General features: G+C 36.8%; 1 protein-coding gene across 3 annotated transcripts in view; it reads right to left on the bottom strand.

The window, feature by feature from the left end:
- Positions 1 to 2,262: 2,262 nt before the first annotated feature.
- The window catches only part of RETREG1 (reticulophagy regulator 1), a 41,862-nt gene continuing 22,508 nt past the window's right edge, over positions 2,263 to 21,616 (bottom strand). Inside the window, exons 1-7 of one of the 3 annotated variants that reach the window (XM_039346768.1) lie at positions 18,926 to 20,706; positions 9,179 to 9,305; positions 6,933 to 7,017; positions 5,792 to 5,929; positions 5,377 to 5,441; positions 4,788 to 4,914; positions 2,263 to 3,476 (exon numbers count right to left, since the gene is read on the bottom strand). In XM_039346768.1, coding sequence (XP_039202702.1) covers positions 2,977 to 3,476; positions 4,788 to 4,914; positions 5,377 to 5,441; positions 5,792 to 5,929; positions 6,933 to 7,017; positions 9,179 to 9,305; positions 18,926 to 18,960 — 1,077 coding nt within the window. In that variant the 5' untranslated portion in view covers positions 18,961 to 20,706 and the 3' untranslated portion in view covers positions 2,263 to 2,976. Of the gene's footprint in view, positions 3,477 to 4,787; positions 4,915 to 5,376; positions 5,442 to 5,791; positions 5,930 to 6,932; positions 7,018 to 9,178; positions 9,306 to 18,925; positions 20,707 to 21,616 lie in introns of those variants that run through there. The other 2 variants (XM_039346766.1, XM_039346767.1) reach the window with 2 other exon arrangements.

Here is a 21,616-nt window from a genome sequence, read left to right as displayed (position 1 = left end):
AGTTGAAAAGGACACTGCAAAACACATTGATTTGAACAAACCATTCCCAAAACTTTGAGGCAACTATACACAAAAGGCTTCACATATCTGCTTTGAACATTTTCCAAGGTGGCCTGAATGTTCATGTACAAACATTTCCATTGGGACTGTCAGTAAAACAAAGTAGCTATAGATCAACAGAGATGACCTAGAAAAGTCAACTGTATTGAAATTTCTGGGGTGTTTGGCTACCCCAGGAGTAGGCAACCTTAGCTCTTTTATTTATTTATTTATTTTATTTATGAGACTTATATACCGCTTTAAGTGCAAGCACTCTCTAAGCGGTGTACACCAGTAAGCAATGTATATATATATATATTTACATTGCCCCCAACAATCTGGGTCCTCATTTTACCTACCCCGGAAGGATGGAAGGCTGAGTCAACCTTGAGCCGGTGAGATTTGAACCACTGACCTGCTGAACATAGTCAGCTAAAGTGGCCTGCAGTACTGCACTCTAACTCCCAGAAATCCTGAGCCAGCATAGCTACCCTAAGAGGATTGCTTACTATCACACCCCTTCTAAGGCTTTGGAGTAAACATGCTTATGGTTAGGTGACAATACCCATCTTTCCATGAGTTTAAAACCACTTTCTCCTATGTTATTCTAGGTTAAAAAAGTGAAAGGAACATTTTTAATAATAAAAAGCAGAACTGATGTGATATACTAAATTACAAGTCCCTGACTTGCAACCATTCATTTAATGACCATTTGAAGTTACAATGGCACTGAAAAGTGACTTATGACCGGTTTTCATATGGTCATGGGATCAAAATTTGGGCACTTGGCAACTGGCATGTATTTATTAGTTACATTGTCCCAAGGTCATGTGATCACCATTTGTAACCTTCCCAGTGGTTTCTGACTAGCAAAGTCAATGGTGGATGCCAGATTCACTTAACGACCACATGATTCACTTAACAACAGGAGTGATTTTCTTAGCTGTGGCAAAAAAAGTTGAAAATGGGATGTGACTCACTTAAAAAATGTCTTGCTTTGGCTCAGTTGTGGTCATAGGTCAAGGACTACCTGTACAGTAAGTTCTTGCTTAACAACCAGAATTAAGGCTGGCAACCTCATCACTGAATGACATGGTCACTAAAGAAGACATCACTTGACCATTTCTACTATTGTAGTCATTAAGCGAGATATTATGTGACAGTAACTTGCAATTTTATTCCACTGTCTCTGTTTATTGGAAGTAAAAATGGTGATCATATGACAATGGAATATTTGGCCTAGAATTTAGGGGTAGGCAACCTTGGCTCTTTTATGACTCATGGACTTCAACTCCCATGAGTCATAAAAGAGCCACGGTTGCCTATCCCTGGCCTAGGTACTGCAAAGTGCCTGTAGCTTGATCATGTGATCATGGGGATGCTGTGATATAAAGTTAGTTTTAAGCACAAATGGTCACTAAAGAGGGTAGTCGTTAAGCAAGGATTACCTGTAGTACCTTCTAGATCTCTGTGTTCTGTTTTCACTCTGAGGGATTGCAACCAAGTATTTCTCTACACTTCCACATCTGAAGCACAGTAACATTTGATAAAGATGTGCAGAAATCGGAGAACAATCTGCTTTGGAGTTAGAACTGGCACTGGATTAGTGTAGCCTTGAGTATGTAGACTTTACTAAATGTTTACAGAAGGTAGAAAGAGAGAGAAGACTTGAGAATGAACTAACCTAACATTTTGCTCAGGTCTGCATGTTGCAAAGCAACATTTATTTTGCAAGTTACCTAATAAAAATAGCAGGAAGAAAATAAATTTCTCTTCAAACTGCACCTTTAGTTCATAACTTCACACCATTACTATGTATACTGATTAGAATGCCAGTAAAAATGTCTAGACGTTTGAGATAAATCAGAGCAGTTAATATGGTCCCTCAGTTTGCTGGCCTCTTTTAACATGCCAGTCAAAGCATGTTAAAGCTATTCCTTTTTAAAATTTGGTTCACGTTGATAAGGCACTCCTGTTGCCCTCAATTTTAAAGATAAATCATAATGCGTAATAGAATATTTACTAAGTTTCTTGTCAGAGGGAACTATAGGGTGTTCAATGTGCTAAAATTAGCAGTATTTTATATTTATATGCCAGGAATATTTTTATTTCTTCTATATCAGTAGTCTTTCAAAAATAAATCAGTTGTATGATTTTATATTGTAATTATAAGACTAAACAATTTTAAATTAATGGAACTGAAAATAAAAATTGCCAACTCAATTTCAGTTTTGAATTTTTTTCTAATTAATTCCTGCTCAACCTAAATTCAACTCCACACAGCAGATACATGTGCTACAAGTAGTTGTACAAAGTGAGTGATGGTACATGGGATATGGATATTTTGCCTAACTCCAAGGCCTCTTAAGGATACAGTTTAAAATGGCACGGCCTTCTTTAGCCAGCTCATATGAATAACTGAGTTTCAGACAGATAATACAAACAAGGATTATCCAACTAGAGAATGTATATGTTAGAGATGATGGCAGCAAAAGTGTTCAGATTCTTGTTAAGGTTTGCATACTCTGCTACATAGAAGACACATATAGGATATGATGGCTTTTTGAATTTTGCAGATATTTTCTAACCCTGAAATAAATATTGCTGCCAAAATGCTTGGGGGGGGGGGGAAACAAAGAACAAATAGGCTGAAAGTGACAAAAGATTTGGCAACGGCCAAAACTAAGCTACATTTGTAAAAGAAGCCTTTTAAATTGCTGTGAATGAAAATAATGTGATTTCATTTCTATGGCATCACTATCAGAAACAAAGCTACCAGCATCAATTGATCTAAAACATTGTTAGTTCACTCCGCATGAAGAATGTTACAGCACATCTAGAATAATAGACAAAGCTTACAGCTCATAATTTCTCTCCTTGCATTTCACATTGTCTGTATTTATGTCGATACACTATTAAGCAGCTTCTCCTTTCACATTAATGCCCACCAAGCAGATTTGAGAGGAAGCCTGAAGACTTCTTCTTTTCCTGTGGCTCCGCCTTTGGGCTTTTGGTAGGTACCAGTTCACTTTCCATGTGTTCAAGCTCTGACTGGTCAAGCAGTTCAAAATCATCTCCTTCTTCTGCATCTGCCTCTTCACTTATACTTGGGACTTCCTGCACAGATTGCAACTGTTCTCTGACGGCTGCTGATACCACCGATGTAACAACATCACCAGCAATTGCTGTCACCAAGCTGAAGGCCTGGTCGTTGATCAAAGACAAGGAAAGGCCTGCTGCAGAGTGCCTCTCCTTATCCTGCCTGTGACATTGGTCCAATGGGGTTGGGGGATGAGCTTTTTTTCTCTTATGCTGAACTGGCAAGCCAATGCTTGAATCATCATCATCGTTTGTTCCAGCACCATTTTCTATAGATGGAAATTCTGCAAGATCCTTTGCAAAAGCTTCCTCGTGGTCACTTGGCCGATCAAAATCTACTGAAGGGCGAACAAGACATGTGGTTATAAATCAATCGCCACAACTGCAGCCATAACCTTAAGTTTTCTTTCTGAGGTATGATGCTGAACAATTTTCTTTTTACAAAAAAGGAACAAAAAACAAGTTCAGTTTCAGCAACCTTCAGAAATGAAAACATAAGGCTTAAATCCATTAAAAAAGGCTTGATCCACAGTGAATTAAATTGTCAGTTAACAGGATAGGACATCTATTTATCCAAATACAGACTGCAATATCATAAATTTTTGAGGAGAGGGAGAGAAAGGGAAGCAAGAGGACTGGCATAAAGACTGACAGGCCTCAAGAGTTAAATATCAATAAATACATTCCATTTTGCAGTTAAAGCTGCTCTTGAAAAGCATTCAAATGCTTCAGCTAGTACAGAATACAGCTGCGTGGGTTGTAAATGGTGCTGGCTGTTAAGCACGTGTAACATTGCTCCATGGGCTGCATTGGTTGCTAGTGTGTTTCTGGGTGCAATTCAAGGTGCTGGTTGTCATCTTTAAAGTCCCTCATGGCATTGGGCTGAGTTAGCTGAGGGGCTATATTCTCCCAGTTGTTTCTACCCATCCAATTCCATCTTGCAGAATACGTACCCTTGGCCCGTCAGCCAAAGAATGCTGGCTGGCAGGGATAAGGAGACATGCCCTTTAGAACATCCTCCCTCCTGAGATTAGGATGCCCTGAAAATTTTGGCCTTTTGGAAAACTTCACAGACCTGGCTATGTACCTGGGCCTCAGTTTCCAAGTGTGTAAAGGGCTCCATTTCCTGGTTATGTTGATATTGATGGATTATAATATTTGCTGGTTGGTATCGGTATTTAATTTCTTGTTTCTGTTCTGTTTAACAGTTTTTATGATTGTTCACCACCCAGAGTCACTGGTTTGGCTATACAAATTAAACAAACAAACAAACAAACAAACAAACAGGGTAACGTGTTGGAGATAGATAGATAGATAGATAGATAGATAGATAGATAGATAGATGAATGAAACTAATGGCCACTAACTGTAAAATGAAATTTATTTATATTTAACTTTTCAGATTTGCCAGTCTTTACGCCAGTCTACATTCTAATGGGTTTATGTGTGTGTATTTCTATTATTGTTTAACCTCAATGGGTTTGCATGAAAACCTTTTTCAAATTTAGAAGTTAACATGTAGATTTCAAGGAAAGTTAAGCATGTATTTGAGAATCATGGTAGGGTTCTTTTTTACTTTAGATAGCTAAAAGTAATCTGCAATTAACAACTTGGTAAAATCTGGAAGAATTCAAAATAGCAGAGCATACCATCGGATGTGTCTGTCTGTGGAGTGTTTCCCTCAGATAAATTAAAAGTTCCATTGTCAGTCCAAGATATCTCTGAGATATCAGTGTCTGATACAGACATCTCTTTGGCTGCAGTTGCTGAGCTAACCTGTAGATTGAAAAAAATCAAACTATCAAACATACTGCAGACTAAATATTGCTTCAATACATATCATTTTAAACACCATAAGCATGATGCTGTCATTAGAGAGAGAACAGTTGCTTTTTTATTTAGGCGATGGAGATATACCAACAAATATTTAAATGTTGATATATTTAGGTCTACTTTTTTTCCTTTAAAGACAACCTTCTTAGATCAAGAGATTTAGACAAAAATGTAACTTCTTTTTTTATTCTGCAATGCTGTACATATTTATGTGGAAAAAAATTGCACCGAGTGCGTGGTTCAGTAGTCAAAGGTTAGCTTATTCTAGAATTCCATCTCATTTTTATAAAGGGATAGAGCAGAAATTTGTTCTGTGAAAGCAAATAAAAGTTCATGTGCTTCACTGTCATCAAAAAAACATTTTTTTTTAAAAAAAAAAAAAAAGTGATGTAAGAACCAACCAACCTTAGGGCATAAAGCTGATAAGTCTAGTTCACTGTCATCCTCACTTGGTTTTGTTTTGATCATTTCTGGGAGGAAAAAAGAGTATATCAGTTAACAATTTTTGCTTATTATGCCAGTCAAGTGTTTCTATTTTTATTTATTTGCTATACTGATAAAAAGGTAATTACAACTCAGTTTTGCCGTTCAGCCCCAATTTGCATCTAAAATCAGCAGATCAGGTGCATGAGCTTTATATCTGTCTACTTATATATATGGCATTTTACATGGAAAGATCATGAATTGTTATAGGAAATAAAATATAATTAGGTTTTGGAGCTTTATTTTTATCTTTCATAAAGATGCTAAGAATATTTTTGTAATTGCATATTTCAGTGGATAATATTCATCAAGGAAGCTGAAATTGCCAGTTGCTCACCTGCTCTCTCTTTTAACTTTTGGTTGATAAAGTCTTGTATTCCAAAGTTCAGTTTCAGCAGATATGACTTAATGTGGCTATATACCTTTTGTCCAAATTCATTACACTTGAAGAATGGACATAAAAAGGCACATAATACTGTCAAAGAAAGAATAAATTACTATACAGAATGTTATACTTTTGAGTCACACTGCTTTGAAACATATTCATAGTTATAAATAACTATGTATCAGTTTAAGTTACATAAAAACAATTTGCAGATTTTCAGGGGAAAAGGTAGTTACATTCATACTTAACAGCTAGTGTTAAAGGTCAGATGACTATAAATTCTAAATGACCTTTGGCAAGCTTTGGTTATCAGTCTTAATCTGCAAAACTGGAATAATAATGTTATAACATGGAAATAAATACACCTACATAATTGTTGCACAAATGACTGGTATGTTTATTATGTGCAGTCATCTGAATACTAACAATGGAATTGTATGCATTTCTGATTGAAATTAAGACTATTGTTTAGAGGAACACGCACTCATTAGAAGTGCATCAACATAATTTGTAAGGAAATCAAATTTAATAAAAGTACTTTAATTTGTCAGTAACCTTTTAATTAATTGTTTTATTTGTTTTATAAAGGACTTTCAAATTATTACACTGAAACATATTAGCAATAGCATTTAGAGTTATATACCACTTCACAGTGCTTTACAGCCTTCTCTAAGTGGTTTACAGAGTCAGCATATTGCCCCCAACAATCTAGGTCCTCATTTTATCCACCTCGGAAAGATGGAAGGTCGAGTCAACCTTGAGCTAGTGAGAATCAAACTGCTGGCAGTTGGCAGAATTAGCTTGCAATACTGCTTTCTACTTGCAATACTGCATTCTAGCCACTGCACCACCAAGGCTGTATTATACAAATATTATACATTTGCATAATATTATACAAATACCTTCAGCGGTAATTGTATTTCTCAGGACTTCAGTCACAATACAATGAGGAAAATGTAATTTTTTTCTTCTTAGCGCACATCTTATTGCAATTATGAATACTGTGTGACCATGGTTAGATATTGCATTGGGCATCTATGATGCCACCAAAGAAATCCCAGACCCAATTCTTTCTGTGTTTGAAAGAACTTACATAGAAGATAGGAGAGTACAATTCCAGGAATGTAACTTCCCAACACTGTGAAGAATGTGCATATGCTGCAGACCAGAAGGCAAAACTGTTTTTTAAAAAGACAAGCATGAATTAAATTAGTCGGTAACATTCAGTACCCTATAACATATAAATCTGTTAATGTGTCCTGAGACTGGACTTGTAAAATGTTTCATCAGAATTTCTTCTTCCCTAAAACAGTTGGAAACTGTTCCAACTCCCTAAAACGTTTCTAGTTGGAAACGTTTTAGGGAGAACAGACTGGAACAGAATCTGGATTATATATTGTAAATGGGAAAAGCATAGGGAAAAACAAAGGAATTTTGTTTTGTCCTTTTCCTTTCTTCCTCAAAAATAGGAATAGAAATAATCAAAGGTGTCTTCTGCTACTGAAGTTCACTCTCTGCTTAGTGGCTCTAGTTTAGGGGATCAGTCACGAAGAGAATCCTAGCACTGTGGCATGAGAGTTTACAATAATAGTTCTTAAATTGGCTATGAAGATAATTGTGAATTGGCTATGAAGATAACTGACCACTAGCACTTTGATTTTTCAGATACTCTTTAGTATTATGAGATATATATAGTATGTGTGTACAATTCTCAATTAGGTTAGTTGGGTGGGGGTGATGAAATATAGAAATTATGTGACTCCTTACTATTTTTAACCTTAGCTTGGTGTACCCTCTTTGGGCACAAACACTATTTTGGAAATGTCCATATACAGAAAGCCCATTATAGAGACATTATCTATTTATTATGTAGAGGGGAGCCCCAACAGACCAAAAAAAAAAAAAAAAAACCCCCACAAAAAAATAATAGGACGTCTGATTTCATATAAAGATGCACTATTTCTAGATCTTGCAGGAAAACAATTTGCGAAGTCTTACTGTGATTAAGCTTAGAACATCTCAACACTTCAAGCAGTACTATATGATACAAAGGTGCAGAAGAAAATATTATATGCAGAATTGGGGTACGAACGTTAAGCACAACCGAGGATCATAGCAATAGCACTTAGACTTATATACCACTTCACAGTGCTTTACAGCCCTCTCTCAGCAGTTTACAGAGTCAGCATATTGCTGCCAACAATCTGGGCTCTCATTTTACCAACTTTGGAAGGATGGAACCTTGAGCTGGTGAGATTCGAACTGCTGAACTGCTGACAATTGGCACTCAGCAGAACTGGATTAGTGCATTCTAATAACTCTACCACCATGGCTCTTGTTGACTTTCTAGCACCCTCTGCAACACTTCAGTGGATATTAAAGTTTTTGGGGGGCTGCATATATACAATATATTACTATTTCATACAAATGCCTTGGAATATTTGTCTGTGTTTAATCATTCAATTGGACAACTTTTTTATTGTTAATGCTACTATAAAGAATTTCATAATTTCTTATACTGCATGCCTATAATACTACGTTCTATTGAAGTTAATATGATTTACTTATACAGAGCTATGTGAAAAGATAAATCTTTTCCACCATTGAAATAATAGAAAATACTTGTAGCTCAGGTTTTAGATTTTGATAGTGGTTTGCTCTCCAAGCTTGTTTCAATATAGTTTCTAAATGTTTCATTACCAAACTAGGTAACATCATCAAAATAATTTTCCTGTCCTATTCTCCTTAGTTTATAAATATCTTGTGTGCCAGTGTAGTCAGTTGGTCATGCAATTAGTTGTTCATTTGGAGCTAAATTTAAATTCTGAGCGGCTGATTGATTCTCTTGTTGATTGGCAGTTCGAATGGTCTGGTTATATGCTGGATCTAAATCAATATGCTTGTTAATTGTTCCTTTGGTAGAATACCAGGCCTCAAAAAATTCACGTGTGTGGTGGGTGGTGGCATGTCCAATGATTTTTGTTCCTTACCATTCGAATAGGTGTAGTGTATTATCAATGTGGTTTGAGATCAGGAATTTTGGGTCATGCTGTTTTCCACCATTCCTTGCTGATGATTTCATGGATGTATCTATGTAAGGTTTGTTTTTTTTTCTTTTTTAGCAACAGAACAAAAGTCCTTTGCTGTTGCCATCTTCCAGGATGTTTTTAACTTCATAATCTAGTTTACGGGTCTGGCATTCCCTAATATTAATTCAATTTATTTACTAATCCAGCATACACATAGGTTGGAATGTTAAGTTTTTTACCTAAGAATATTGCCAAAAGTAAAAAAAAAGTCAGTGAAATGAAATGGAAGATATTTCAAGCCTAATTTTACCTTGCCAGGGTTCTGTTCTTTAAAATGAGACATTTCTTGGAGGAACAAAAAGAAACTCATCATTGCTTCTTCTATACACTGGTTCAATCTAAGGCGATTTTCAGATTCAGACTCACTGACCTGGTAGCTGAAAAAGACAAATGAACAAAGAAACATGATGTCATGGGTTTTCTAATGAAAATATTCTCTACACTTGCAGAAATGTATAGACTCTTATTTCTTAAAATTAATTAATTCTCCTTACTATTTCTTATATAATATATGCCATTGTGAGAGATTGGAATGAGATTGCCAGATTTTATTTGGCACATGATTTTTTTTTTTAGCTTCAGAGATAAAATATTTCCTGAAATTTATGAAAAATGTTATTATAAGAATATATTCTACAGAGAACAATATAACTGCTACCTAATTGTGGACGTCCCAGGAAAAATCTTACAATTCAGGAGACTATTGGAACTGTGGAAGGAGGGTTTCACGTCTATTAAAAAAAAAATACCCCTGTAATTTAGAATCATAGAAAATGATGAAGCATATAATGGTGTCACTAGAACAGGTGAGGCTGGAATTTGTTACCCAAATTTCTTCCATTTTAAAATTTTATTTCATATTTAAAAAACAAGAACATTCTACCACTGTCATTTGGTGGTTTGCCACTGAATTTCGGTGTATGACCTCAGAAATCTGGGATTAAATGTAGTCCAGATCTACACCCACCTCTTTCTCTTCCTGAAAAATAAATCAAAAGCTCTTAGTAACAATCTTTGCTCTTTTGTTGAATATGACCTACCTTAACTTTATTTTGCCTGCCTACCCTTTAATTAATCATCTACTTACCATCATTTGACTAGTGATTTTCTCTAATTTTAATATCTAAATCCTTCAAATTAATCCATCTACTTTGCTTTCTAAAGGTATGTTCCTTGCTATTCTTCTTTCTGTTCCTGCTCCTTCAAAAGCTACTCTCAGGGCTTTTGTAAGCTTGGGGCAGGATTGGCCCTACACATATTCTCTGCTCTTAGCACTAAGAAGAGTAAACACCTTATAAACTTAGGTTTACAGTTTCTATTCCTACAGTATGTGCACTGCAGGAAGAGCTACAATTTAGTATTAATAAGAGATAGCACAAACAAATTAAATTATCATAGTTAAGGATAGTACTAAACTTTATACTGCTGCTAATATATTAAGATAACAAAGTGTCTCTTCCACAGCGATATAGTTGTATTATAGTTTCTTTTCAGATAAAGAGTACTGATTAGAATTCACAAGGCATTTGATAAGGGCAATGATTTTTTTCAACTATTTCTATCTGATCATAACCAAATGTGAAACCAAACACAGACTCTTGTGTCTTTAGTTTTTCTCTTCTTCACTTATTGGAATATTGTGTTACATGTGCAAATATGATCAGCTGTTTTAAAATGTAATATTAAAATGGCCCATTTCGTTCCTTTCCTCGAATAGAATAAAGCATCTGATTTTTTTTTTTTAAAAAAATGACAGATGAAACAGAGTGGATGGCAGAATTGTATCAGTTCATACCAATATCACCTTGTTGGTGGCTTTACATCCAACGTAATATGCACAAAACTCATTACTTAAGTTTGGACTTATGAGAACTATGAGTTCCAAGATACACAGGTATTCTGTACAGTACTAAACATAGGACCACTTATTAACCCCAAATACATCAGAGGTGATGTGAAAGATAGGCACCCAAAAGGCCACAGCATACACTAAAGATTCTAGCCATAATAGTAATTTAAAAATTAGAACTTATTGAATGAGGAAACAGAACAGGAATATCAAAATAATGCAATAAAACGCAGGATACTGACAAGGAAAAGAATTATATGGTCAATTTCTAACAAATGGTTTTAGGGAAACTGGACAAAGATAAAACCTGACAACGGAACATTAAACAAAGAAACTGAAGGCTTGGTTTTGGCTGCTCAAGAGCAGGCTATTTAAACTAATGCAATCAAGATAAGAAAATAACCATCAAATGATTACAAGTGCAGATTATGCAAAGAAGCAGAAGAAAAGTAGTTCATAAGCTTGTGCAAGAAGTTAGAAAATCTGTGGATTGACAAAATTTCCACCTGTCAATTATAAAAGGCCACACTGCTTGGATCCACACATATGCTATATTGATATATTATGACATCCCAGGTTCTTGAGAAGAATTTGATGGTTATGAAAACCAACACTAGCTAATCAACTGGTGGCTGTGACTTTATATTGTTGTTAATAGATAATAACAATACTGATGATGTTACTTAGTTGGCTAATAAAACCTTTGCAAGCAAACACCAAGAAGACCACAACAATAACAAGAAAACAATAATAACAACTGCCTCTTCCATTATGTATTAAAAATAGAGTCCTGCTGCCTATGTCAGTGCCAATTATTTCCAATTTTCCTTTTTGTGGACAGACCTTTGGTAATTTAGTGACATTTCCTTGCATGTCTATTCTAAGCTAATCCTGTCCAACTTGAGAGACTACACTTGTTCATACCAATAGAAATATTTAGCAGATGGAGCCAAACAAGAATGTTTTCCCCTAAGCTTCTGGCTTTGTTCTGTGGTGAAAGAGCTGCTTAACTCAGGGCTGAAGTGCCTCATGCCCAAACGGTCTCCTAGCAGTTAAGACAAGCAGATGCTGCAGCCCATCACAGTTCCAAATGCTGACCAGGAGATTCGGTTCCATCAGGTTCTCTGAAAATGACTAATGCTCTCATGCTGCCAGTGTGTAACCTGACATCTGCTCCAGGCAAAATAAACACTGGGTTTTTCTTAGAAAGGTCAATGACATCTCATGTTACTGAAAGAAAGAAAGAAAGAAAGAAAGAAAGAAAGAAAGAAAGAAAGAAAGAAAGAAAGAAAGAAAGAAAGAAAGAAAGAAAGAAAGAAAGAAAGAAAGAAAGAAAGAAAGAAAGAAAGAGAAAGAAAGAAGGAAGTGTTCCTGAGGTTTCCCACAATTTTGTAGTTACATGAATTCGTCACAGTACTCATAAATGATGCCCTTGCTTTACTCCACATTAAAGTGAATTAATAGCATGATGTGGCAAATAAGGGATTATAAAAACATAAACAAATGTTAGTAGTTAGCTTCCGGTTATATCAACAACTCTAGGTAATTGTCTCAGGACTGAGAGATGAACAATCAACTCTTAATCTAGTGACACAGTCTTATTTGCTTCCTTTGTCATATTCTTTACCTCAGTAGACTTTACTTCTCTGGAAATCCATTCTCTCCTGTGAATTAATGGATATTTTAAAATCTTAGCTGAACACAGAAAAACAAGTAAAGAAATAAGAGCTGAAGGGAGAAAATAGTTATTCCCACTTGTACTGGGTCTCATGGGAACAAAGAGGATAATCTATCATGCCTAGGCCTCATATTCATAAAAAGTACAAGAAAAGCAACAAAAAGAGACAGTACCAGGACCATGGACTTGGTTATACCTCAGGAAAACATTAATTGAATGTGGGAAACTCCTGAAACTTCTATTTGTCCTGATGAAACCTCTCATTCATACACTCTAAAGCTCCCTTCAAAATATTTTAATAGAAAGACAAATTCTTTATTGCTGTCCCTGCCCATTAAATTATACAGCTGTTGAATCTGTGGCAAATTTCCCTGAAACTTATATATCTTTGTTTCAGAGACAAGACTGTTTCAATCCTTGTACTATTACTAATAAACCAATCGCAGAGCACGAGCATTTAAATAATTTTCAATAGTTTGATTCTGTGAAAATATGTGATGTACTGTAAATCATCTGATATTACTGCAAGAGGCTTTTGCATGTCCCGAATCTTTGTAAAATAGTAGCAGTTAGCAGCAGCCACTGTAATTCATAATATTAAAACATTTTGGTCCCTGCACTTCTGCCAGTCATGAGATAGGAAAGCACAGGCAAGGGATATATTATGTCATGTGGATATCCAATCAAGAGCAGAAATGGCTAATTGCTGACCAACAAATTTTAAATAATGACTTCCCTGTTCCATTTGTTCACCCATTAAGCACTCATTTTCATGCCAGCAAACCAGCATTTAGTGTTCACTAAATACTAAAGCAGTATAATAACACCAAGTATTTTATTTTTTTCTTGATTTGAATGCATGACTAATCCCATTAATATTTCCTGACGCTTACTGAAAGACTGTTTTAACACAAACTACAAATGATGCTGTTAAAGGATAGTGGAAGCAATAGTCTTTTGAACTCTAAATTATCTAGACTTGCCTTGTCCCTGAGTTATGTTCAAGTAACAGAGCATCATCATTTCTTATACTACAAATATATATACAAAGCAGTAAAATGCTGCATATTCATGGGATTAAAATTAAGCATATTTTAACACAGATTTTTTTTAAAATTATGGTTATTTGCCATTAGCGTGCAAAAGAATACTTTAAAACACAAATTGGGTATTGTGAAATATATCCAACTGTCTATAAACTTTAGCTAAGCTACAGAAGTCTCACTAAAATCATAGAGGGGTAAGCTTGTTATTGTGATGCCTATCCTCTGGAACATTGTGCCCCTTGGTATTCATATGGCCCTTAACACTTGGCTCTATCCTTAACCTTAGGTTAGAGAGAATGATGGACATCTTCTACTTCTGTTCTTTTAAACAATTGTTTCCCCCCCTCACCCATATGTTTGATGAGGTTTGCTTTTTATAGTATACCTACTTACTGTCCACAATCATAACAGATTAGGATAGCCCAGGGTGTCAAACTTGCAATGTCATATGACGTATCACGACTTTTTTTCCATTGCCCACAATGAGGTGGGCGCAATCCGGCCCATGGGCCGGCTGTTTGACACCTCTGGGATAGCCTATAAACTTCATAAATAACACACATATAGCAACTCACCTCTAGACTATTTTCAGTGTGCTTATATTCTCATTATTTAATCTATAATATTGGTCAGAAGTTTTGTTAGAAGTGCATGAAATTGTTACCACAGAAAGGGTTTGTTATTGTTGACTCATTACCTTGGCAGGGCTTCTCCCAAGGATCTCAATGAATGACAAAATCTATTAACAGCAAAGGAGATTTGACAGGCTCACATGATCCCAAGCTGTTTAGTAACTTGGATGTCATAAACAAAAACTTGAATGTTGCTTGGTGGCTAATCAGCAACCAATGAAATTGCTTCAACAAAGATGTAATGGCAAAACAATGTAAACAGGAAGTTACCAACTTACCATCCATTTGTAATTTGATTGACCCTGTCAATAGGCCACAAAGTCTCGGGCTTCCAATAAGAGCGATGACTGTAAGAACACCGCCCCCACAATCTAACCCATTTGGAAAAAATTAATTCTTTAAGTACTATATATAGGAACTACCCACCCACAAAATCTCCATCTTGTCATGATTTAGCATCGCTTTGTTGACTATCGCTTTGTTGGCTATCCACCCCATTGCTACATCCAGGCATTATTTCAGGATGGGCACAATCTCTCCCAATGCAGAAACTATGGAGAAGTAGATATGAATGGTATCAACATATAGGTGACACCCAGTTCCTAAATCCTTGACTGTCCCTGGCAGTTTCATATAGATACTAAACACCACTAGAACAAATTGTGCCTTGTAGTTTGATATATCACAGCTACTAGGGTGTAGACACAGCCTATGAACCTGATATTGTTCCTGCAAGTAGGAGCGAAACTACTATAACAAAGTGGTCCAATACCCAATTCGCTATGATCTTTATTGGAAAAGAAAATAGAGTGTTTTTATTGAAGGAACAAATGCATATTAACTACAATGATAGTGATAATTTAGCACAAAAGCCAGGTAAGTCCAGAGTTAGAGTTTAGGTTAGTGGTGGCGAACCTATGGCACAGGTGCCAGAGGTCGCACTCGGAGCCCTCTCTATGGGCACATGTGCCGTTGCCCCAGCCTCGCCTCCCCTGCAACCCCCTTCTCTCCAGCAGTCTCCCTGAAGGAGAGTCACCCTTGAGTGTGGCCCATGCGGAGCAGCGCAGCCAAGGACATGGCAGCCAGGCAGCATAGACAAGACTCTGCCCTCACGTCCCATCGTGCACAGTTGATGCTGCGGGGCGCGGGCAGAGGGCATGACCGCAATAGCGCTGCTGGGCTGCCTGGGCGATCTGCGGTGTGCCCTGGAGGTGGTGAGTGGCCCTGTGGGCAGGTGGGGCGGGCGACGGGGGGCAGAGTGAGGGCAGGGCATGGGGAAGCAGGGGCGGGGCCAGTTTTTGGGCACTCAGTCTCTAAAAGGTTCGCCATCACTGGTTTAGGTTGTCTCAAAAGAACAAATGCTGAAGCTAAATTGGACTTAGAGTCAACTAAATGCATATACGAGTCAAGTTACAGCACAAAACTGCTTGCTCAAGTTCCAGGAAAGCAGTCTAAGGTTTGCAACATTACCAGTAAATATCCTATATCTTTCTGAGTCATATTCCTCCATGATGACAATCAAAACTTTACATAAGAAAACTCTGGTAGTGAATGGGCTATTATATTTCTTAAATGCGAAAGCAACTAAAAATTCATTTGATAATTATATAATTTAAGCTACCATATATGCCGGCGTATAAGACGACTTCCGGAAGCGCTAAACTTGGCGCCAAAGACGGGGGTTGTCTTATACGCCGAGTTGTCTTATACGCCGGAAATACTAGTAGTTTCCGGCATATAAGACGACGTTCTAGGAATGTGGCTCGGCGACAAAGACGGGGGTCGTCTTATACGCCGGGTCGCCTAATACGCCGGCATATATGGTACTAGAATTGTTGAAAAGAGATCAGATATATAGAAATTAGAACAGGACACTGACATACTACAGAGCCTTTCAATCATTTTTCAATTATTTTTTGCCTAGATTAAAATTCATGTTTTGTACAGAAAAATGTTTCTGCTGACAGAAGTTTGTGTGTATATAATATCCTATTGTGCACCTAATGAACTTTTAAACCACCTACATATGGGTACCTTTTGAATTGAACTTGATTTCTGGTAACTACTGTATATGGGCAAGTTTACATAACATAAAATACATCTACTTTGTCATCCCCAGGAATTATTAAAAAAAAAATCACTCTAATCTATGGTCTTGCAATGTCCTGTAATGTTTCCCATTTGGTACTGCATATTTAGCAGATAACTGACCACGATCCTTAAAAATCTGAGGAAAGTTGGATCATCCCTGCTATATGCATCATGTATATATAGTTCTCAACTTACAACCACAATTGAGACCAGAATTTCTGTTGTTAAGCAAGACAGTTGATAAGTGAGTTTTGTCCCGTTTTATGACTTTCCTGCCACAGCTGTTAGTGAATCACTGAAGTTGTTAAGTTAGTAAAATGGTTGTTAATATGGCCTTCCCACTGACTTGGCTTCTCTGAAGGTCGCAAAAGGTCATCACATGACTGAGAGACACTGCATCTGTCATAAATGTATGCCAATTGCCAAGTGTCTGAATTTTGATCATGTGACCATGTGGATGCTACAAAAGTCATAAGTGTGAAAAATGGTTGTAAGTTACTTTTTTCATTGCGGTTGTAACTTTAAACCAGTGATTCTCAACCTTTCTAATGCCGTGACCCCATAATACAGTTCCCCATGTTGTGGTGACCCCCAAGTGGGTGTGGCCACCAATAAGAGGGAGTAGGACAGCTAGGGAAAAGGGAAAAAAATGGCGGACAGCATGGTTTGGTGACCCCTGTGAAATGGTTGTTCGACCCCAAATAGGGTCCCGACCCACAGGTTGAGAACCACTGCTTTAAACGGTCACTAAACAAATAAGTTGAGGACTACCTTACTGGCTTTTTTTTCATATTTTCTCATGTACATAATCTTGAAAGTTCTTTGTAGATTCAGCCATTGTTTTCGGTGCTAGCAGAAGTTTCCAGGCTAGCAAGGGAAGCATCATAACCCTGAATATTTACTATGTCTTAATTTCCATAAATGATTTTTTTACACCCTTGCCTATGAAAAAACATATATGATATAGCCACTTGTGTATCACTAACAAAACATTCCAGCTGGACCTGACTGCATTTGAAATGTAAAACCGCTGGAGAAACCGAGGCAGATATCCTTAATAATATAAATAGTATATAAAAGTAGAGTCAGGAGGAAAAGAAGGAGGCCAATGTAGATGTCTTCATTGTACTCATTCTGCTCAATTTTACTGAACTGTTTCATATGAAAAATGAGTAAAAGGAGAAATGGGAATTTCAGGAAAAATAATATAGTCACCCTATGTTACTTATGTAAATAAGTAGTAACTTACACCATCAGCCTGTCCTAATAACCAACACACCTGGATATCCAATTCATTTCTCATGATCAGGACATGATCAAGAATACATTAAGAATATCTGATGCAGCAAGTATTGTTTTGTTTGTATTCTGTGTTTTTATTAGAAGGCATGGGAGCAAACTGGACTCATCTTAAATGCTAATAATTAAAGTACATGTGGTTCTTGCTCAACGACCACTCATTCAGCTTCTACCTGAACTTAAGACAGTGCTGAATGAATAGTACTTACAAGCAGTTCCTACACTTATGTTGACTGCAGCATCCCCCTGATCATGTGATCGCAATCTGGGTACTCATTGCCTGGCTCTCAATTATGCTGTGGCATCCTGCTGTGATGCAATCACCATTTGCGTCCTTTGCTGGCTTCCTACAAGCAAAGTTAGTGGGGAAGACAGCAGAGGATTGCAAATGGCAAGTCCTTGTTTAATGACATGGGGGAATTTGCTTAATGATGGCAACTGGAAATGCTGGAATTCTGTCACTAAGCATCATGGTCACATGATATTGTGCTTTATAACTGTGTTGCTTAGTGACAGAAATTCCAATCCCAATTACAGTTGTTAAGTAAGGGCTATCTGTAATCATAAAAATGGCTATAATGACATCAAAATATGTGTATTTATAAAAATTAGTTCATAACCTAAACCGAATCAGACATATTTTGCAATTAGATCTTATAACGCTAGGCTCAGTTAAGTTCAATTATTTAAGTACATTTTATAATACTATAATACAATACAGTAATATAAGAGCAATAGAATGTTAAAGGCATATGCCTGTTCGTAATAGCTGGAGTAATATTTTAATTTTTGCTAATAGAAAATCTGATTAGATGACTACATCAGCATCTATATATCCTTGCATATCAAAAGTCTCCAAATCTCCCCAGCGTAGACAGTTAATAATTAATAATTCCAAATAGTGGCTAGTTGGCTAGTTAAAAATCAAATTCTATTTCCAAATGGTGTTCTAATCCAAAGAAAAATGAGTTATTTTCTAATATTCTTCAACTCAAAGTCTTAAAAACCTGTTAAAACCTGTTGATTTAAATTCTAATATGGAGTATTCCACAAATATTTCTCAAAGAAGCAGTTTAGTAGTAGTTAAGTTATGTGTCTGTCAATAGCGAATTACACTAGAATTATCTGTATATCTGACATTTTAAGTCTTCTATGACTGTAGCTTCAGAAGAGGATGAGGATGACTGATTTTTTTTTCTTTTTACATATTAGAGCATGTAATGTCATCATCTTAGTCATTTCCTATTCAGCAAACTATGTATTTTTGTACTGGCACCATCATGTAACAGTTTTGGATTAATTTCTACACAGATAATGAAATTTATCTATAGGGTCATGATTAATATTCAGTTGATGCTGATTTATTAAAGAAAACAATTTTCAAAAGGTAAAATTACACTACCTCTCACTCTGGACAGGATCTTCACTTTCCGACATCCCTATATATTTATATATATATATTGTATCAGAAGTATTAATCCCAAAGCCCAAGCAAAGATTTCAGGATGAAGAAATCCAGTCTACAAGTCTCCTTTGCAAGCTCCTCTTAAGTCTCTCTGATAGGAGGTATATTTACACATTTACAAAGTGTCTGCTTGTCTTGAATGAAGTTCACCCAGGACTGTTTTGATTGGCTAATTCAGTGAATAAACAGGTCACTCCTAATTCCAAACACTGACGCTGCAAGGCTGCAAGCAGCGTCCAGAAGCCCATACTTTTATGGTCACATGAGAAAGAACACTACCCAGTTATTAACTTCTACTTGTCTGACTATGAGTCAGACATGGCTTTCATATCGCTAACTCTATAAATAAAAGAAAAATGTCTATTAGTTGTATTTTGTTTGCTGAGTAAACAATCCAGTCCCAACTAGTTATCTCTCTTAATGCCATTGCTGAACTCATTAGATACTAGTTCAGTGCTAGGAAAAATGAATGGCCAGTGCTACATTTTTTTTCCAATTAAAAACTACTTCCTTATTGCCTCAGCAACTTAATACATCATTCAGAGTTTTGTGAATTAAAAGCAAAGAAAGCAATTTCTCAACATGGTGACTTTTTCTTTTCATGTGATGGTCTGTCTGATTTAAGATTTATCCACCATGGCAGATTGTCAACACAAAATCCCATCACTTAGTCTCAACAGTTAGATAAGGAGTAGCCAAAACAAAAACAAACACAAAAAGAGAGGTTGTAGTATATTATAATCTTTGTAAATAACTAGGCGCTTGGCAGATATAATTAGTAAAGGAGATGAAGAAAGCTGCAACAGAATTGAGAAATGAACAAGCCTGGTGCAAAATCCTTCTAGTGGGGATTTTCTATGGGAAATCAAGGACATTAATCTGGGTGCTAGGAATCTGGTTGTACAGGTCTGTAATGGAAGACGTCATAAGCAGAAGAAACAGGTTCCACAGACGTCAAGGCAAATAAAGATCATGGCAGGAGATAAGGGGATTTTCAGTAGACAACATGAAGCCTGCAAGAAACCCTCTGGAAGGGAGGGGGAGGCTTTCCTGAAGGAATAGAGAACAACAAAACTTACAATTTGAGAAATGGGTCCACTTAGGGCACTAGGGGAGTAGGATGCCACTGGGCACTGGCAGACTGGACACAAACAGGTCCATAAGGAGAAAAAGGAGAGAAATAAAAGTCAGTTTGGAAGCAATGGCCAAGAAGAGGAGAAAGAAAAGGAAATAGTATGAATTAAGAAGCAGCTTAAAGAGACAAAAGAAATAATAATCAGACTTTAAAACAAGAAGAAAAAAAATCCAACATTAGTAAATTAAGAGGTAGCTTAAGGAGGTAAGAGAGAAAACGGGGAAAGACTATTCATGGAGAAAGAGTAAAAGGGAGAAGGCTGATGGCTCCCCCCCCCCAACTGCTCTGTGCCCTGCTGGCATACATAGCTTCCTTCATCTACAAGGGAGACAGCAGCTTAGAAGGGTGCCTGGACTGGCATACTAGCCCAATGTGGCATGAAATGAGGCTGGTAGTTTTCACCTATTAGCTGCCCACAGTTTGTGTCCCTTGAGGGAATATTGTGGTCCAGAAGAAGAGGAGCACAATGGATTCAGACAATCCAGCAGCTTCAAGAGGGATCAAGCAGCTAAGAGGTCAGCCAGACTTACATGGGCATCCATGGCAGATTGCACTATTACCAAGAAGGATGGAAAAACCAGATGGTTTGAATACGTACAACAAGTCTTAGGCTTAAAAACACCCCAGTGACAGGATGATCCATAGTTAAGAATGGAGCCTGCTGTAGCAAAATTTGAGTTAAATATACAATGGATTAAGTTCATTACAAGGTTATTATACAATAATACTGTTCTGGCTTGCATACACATTTGGCTTAAGGACAGACATAGGGAACAAAACTCATTCTTAAACTGAGAACTACCTGTACTGGGTGTTTGAAATGTACTGCACCATGCCTTTGAGTTCAACATGCTATTATGCAAAGTGATTACTGTTATCTACATATGTGTGCAATATTGGCTGAGTATCTGTACGTTCATTAGTTCTTAATAGTGGCATTAGAGATGTTTGTTCATAGTGAGAAATTTATATTTTCTAATTGGATCCAATGAGAGAAGTCATGTGATAAAGTAGCTCCTGCTGATGCGAGAGCTGGCAACTGACATAGTGAATTCTATAGAAGCTGGAAGGATCCCACCCAGAGACTCCATAAGGTACCTGTCAATGCTGCTAACATCGGATGTTTTGCATTGACAACAGATGGAAAGGTAGCCATCTTTTTCCCTTTTGCTTTTAGTGTTAGATGATGCTGAGGGAGGGGATGTGAATGAGAGTCCAGCTAGACATAAACACTAAACTTAGCGTGAGAATCAAAGTTATTGAGCCCAGAGCTAATAAGGAATTGGCAGGCTGGAGAGCTGGAGATGAAGCCCCTTCAAGCTAATTGGGGAATGCGATTTATGACAGTTAATTGGAAGAGGGAATTGTGCTTTGATACTATGTGCCCAGGGGAGAGGAATTCAGTTTTTGGCTCCCATTATGTAGTGCCAATGTTATGCTACTCAAATAAAAGATTCTTTAAGGTAAAACAATGCCTCGAAGTTCTTTTGAAG

Source organism: Crotalus tigris, unplaced genomic scaffold (assembly GCF_016545835.1).
Source record: "Crotalus tigris isolate CLP2741 ecotype Arizona unplaced genomic scaffold, ASM1654583v1 scf7180000018018.2415403412:4055106, whole genome shotgun sequence".
NCBI lineage: Eukaryota > Metazoa > Chordata > Lepidosauria > Squamata > Viperidae > Crotalus > Crotalus tigris.
The sequence above is the reverse complement of the archived record's forward strand: the minus strand, read 5'-3'. Positions and strand labels throughout refer to the sequence as shown.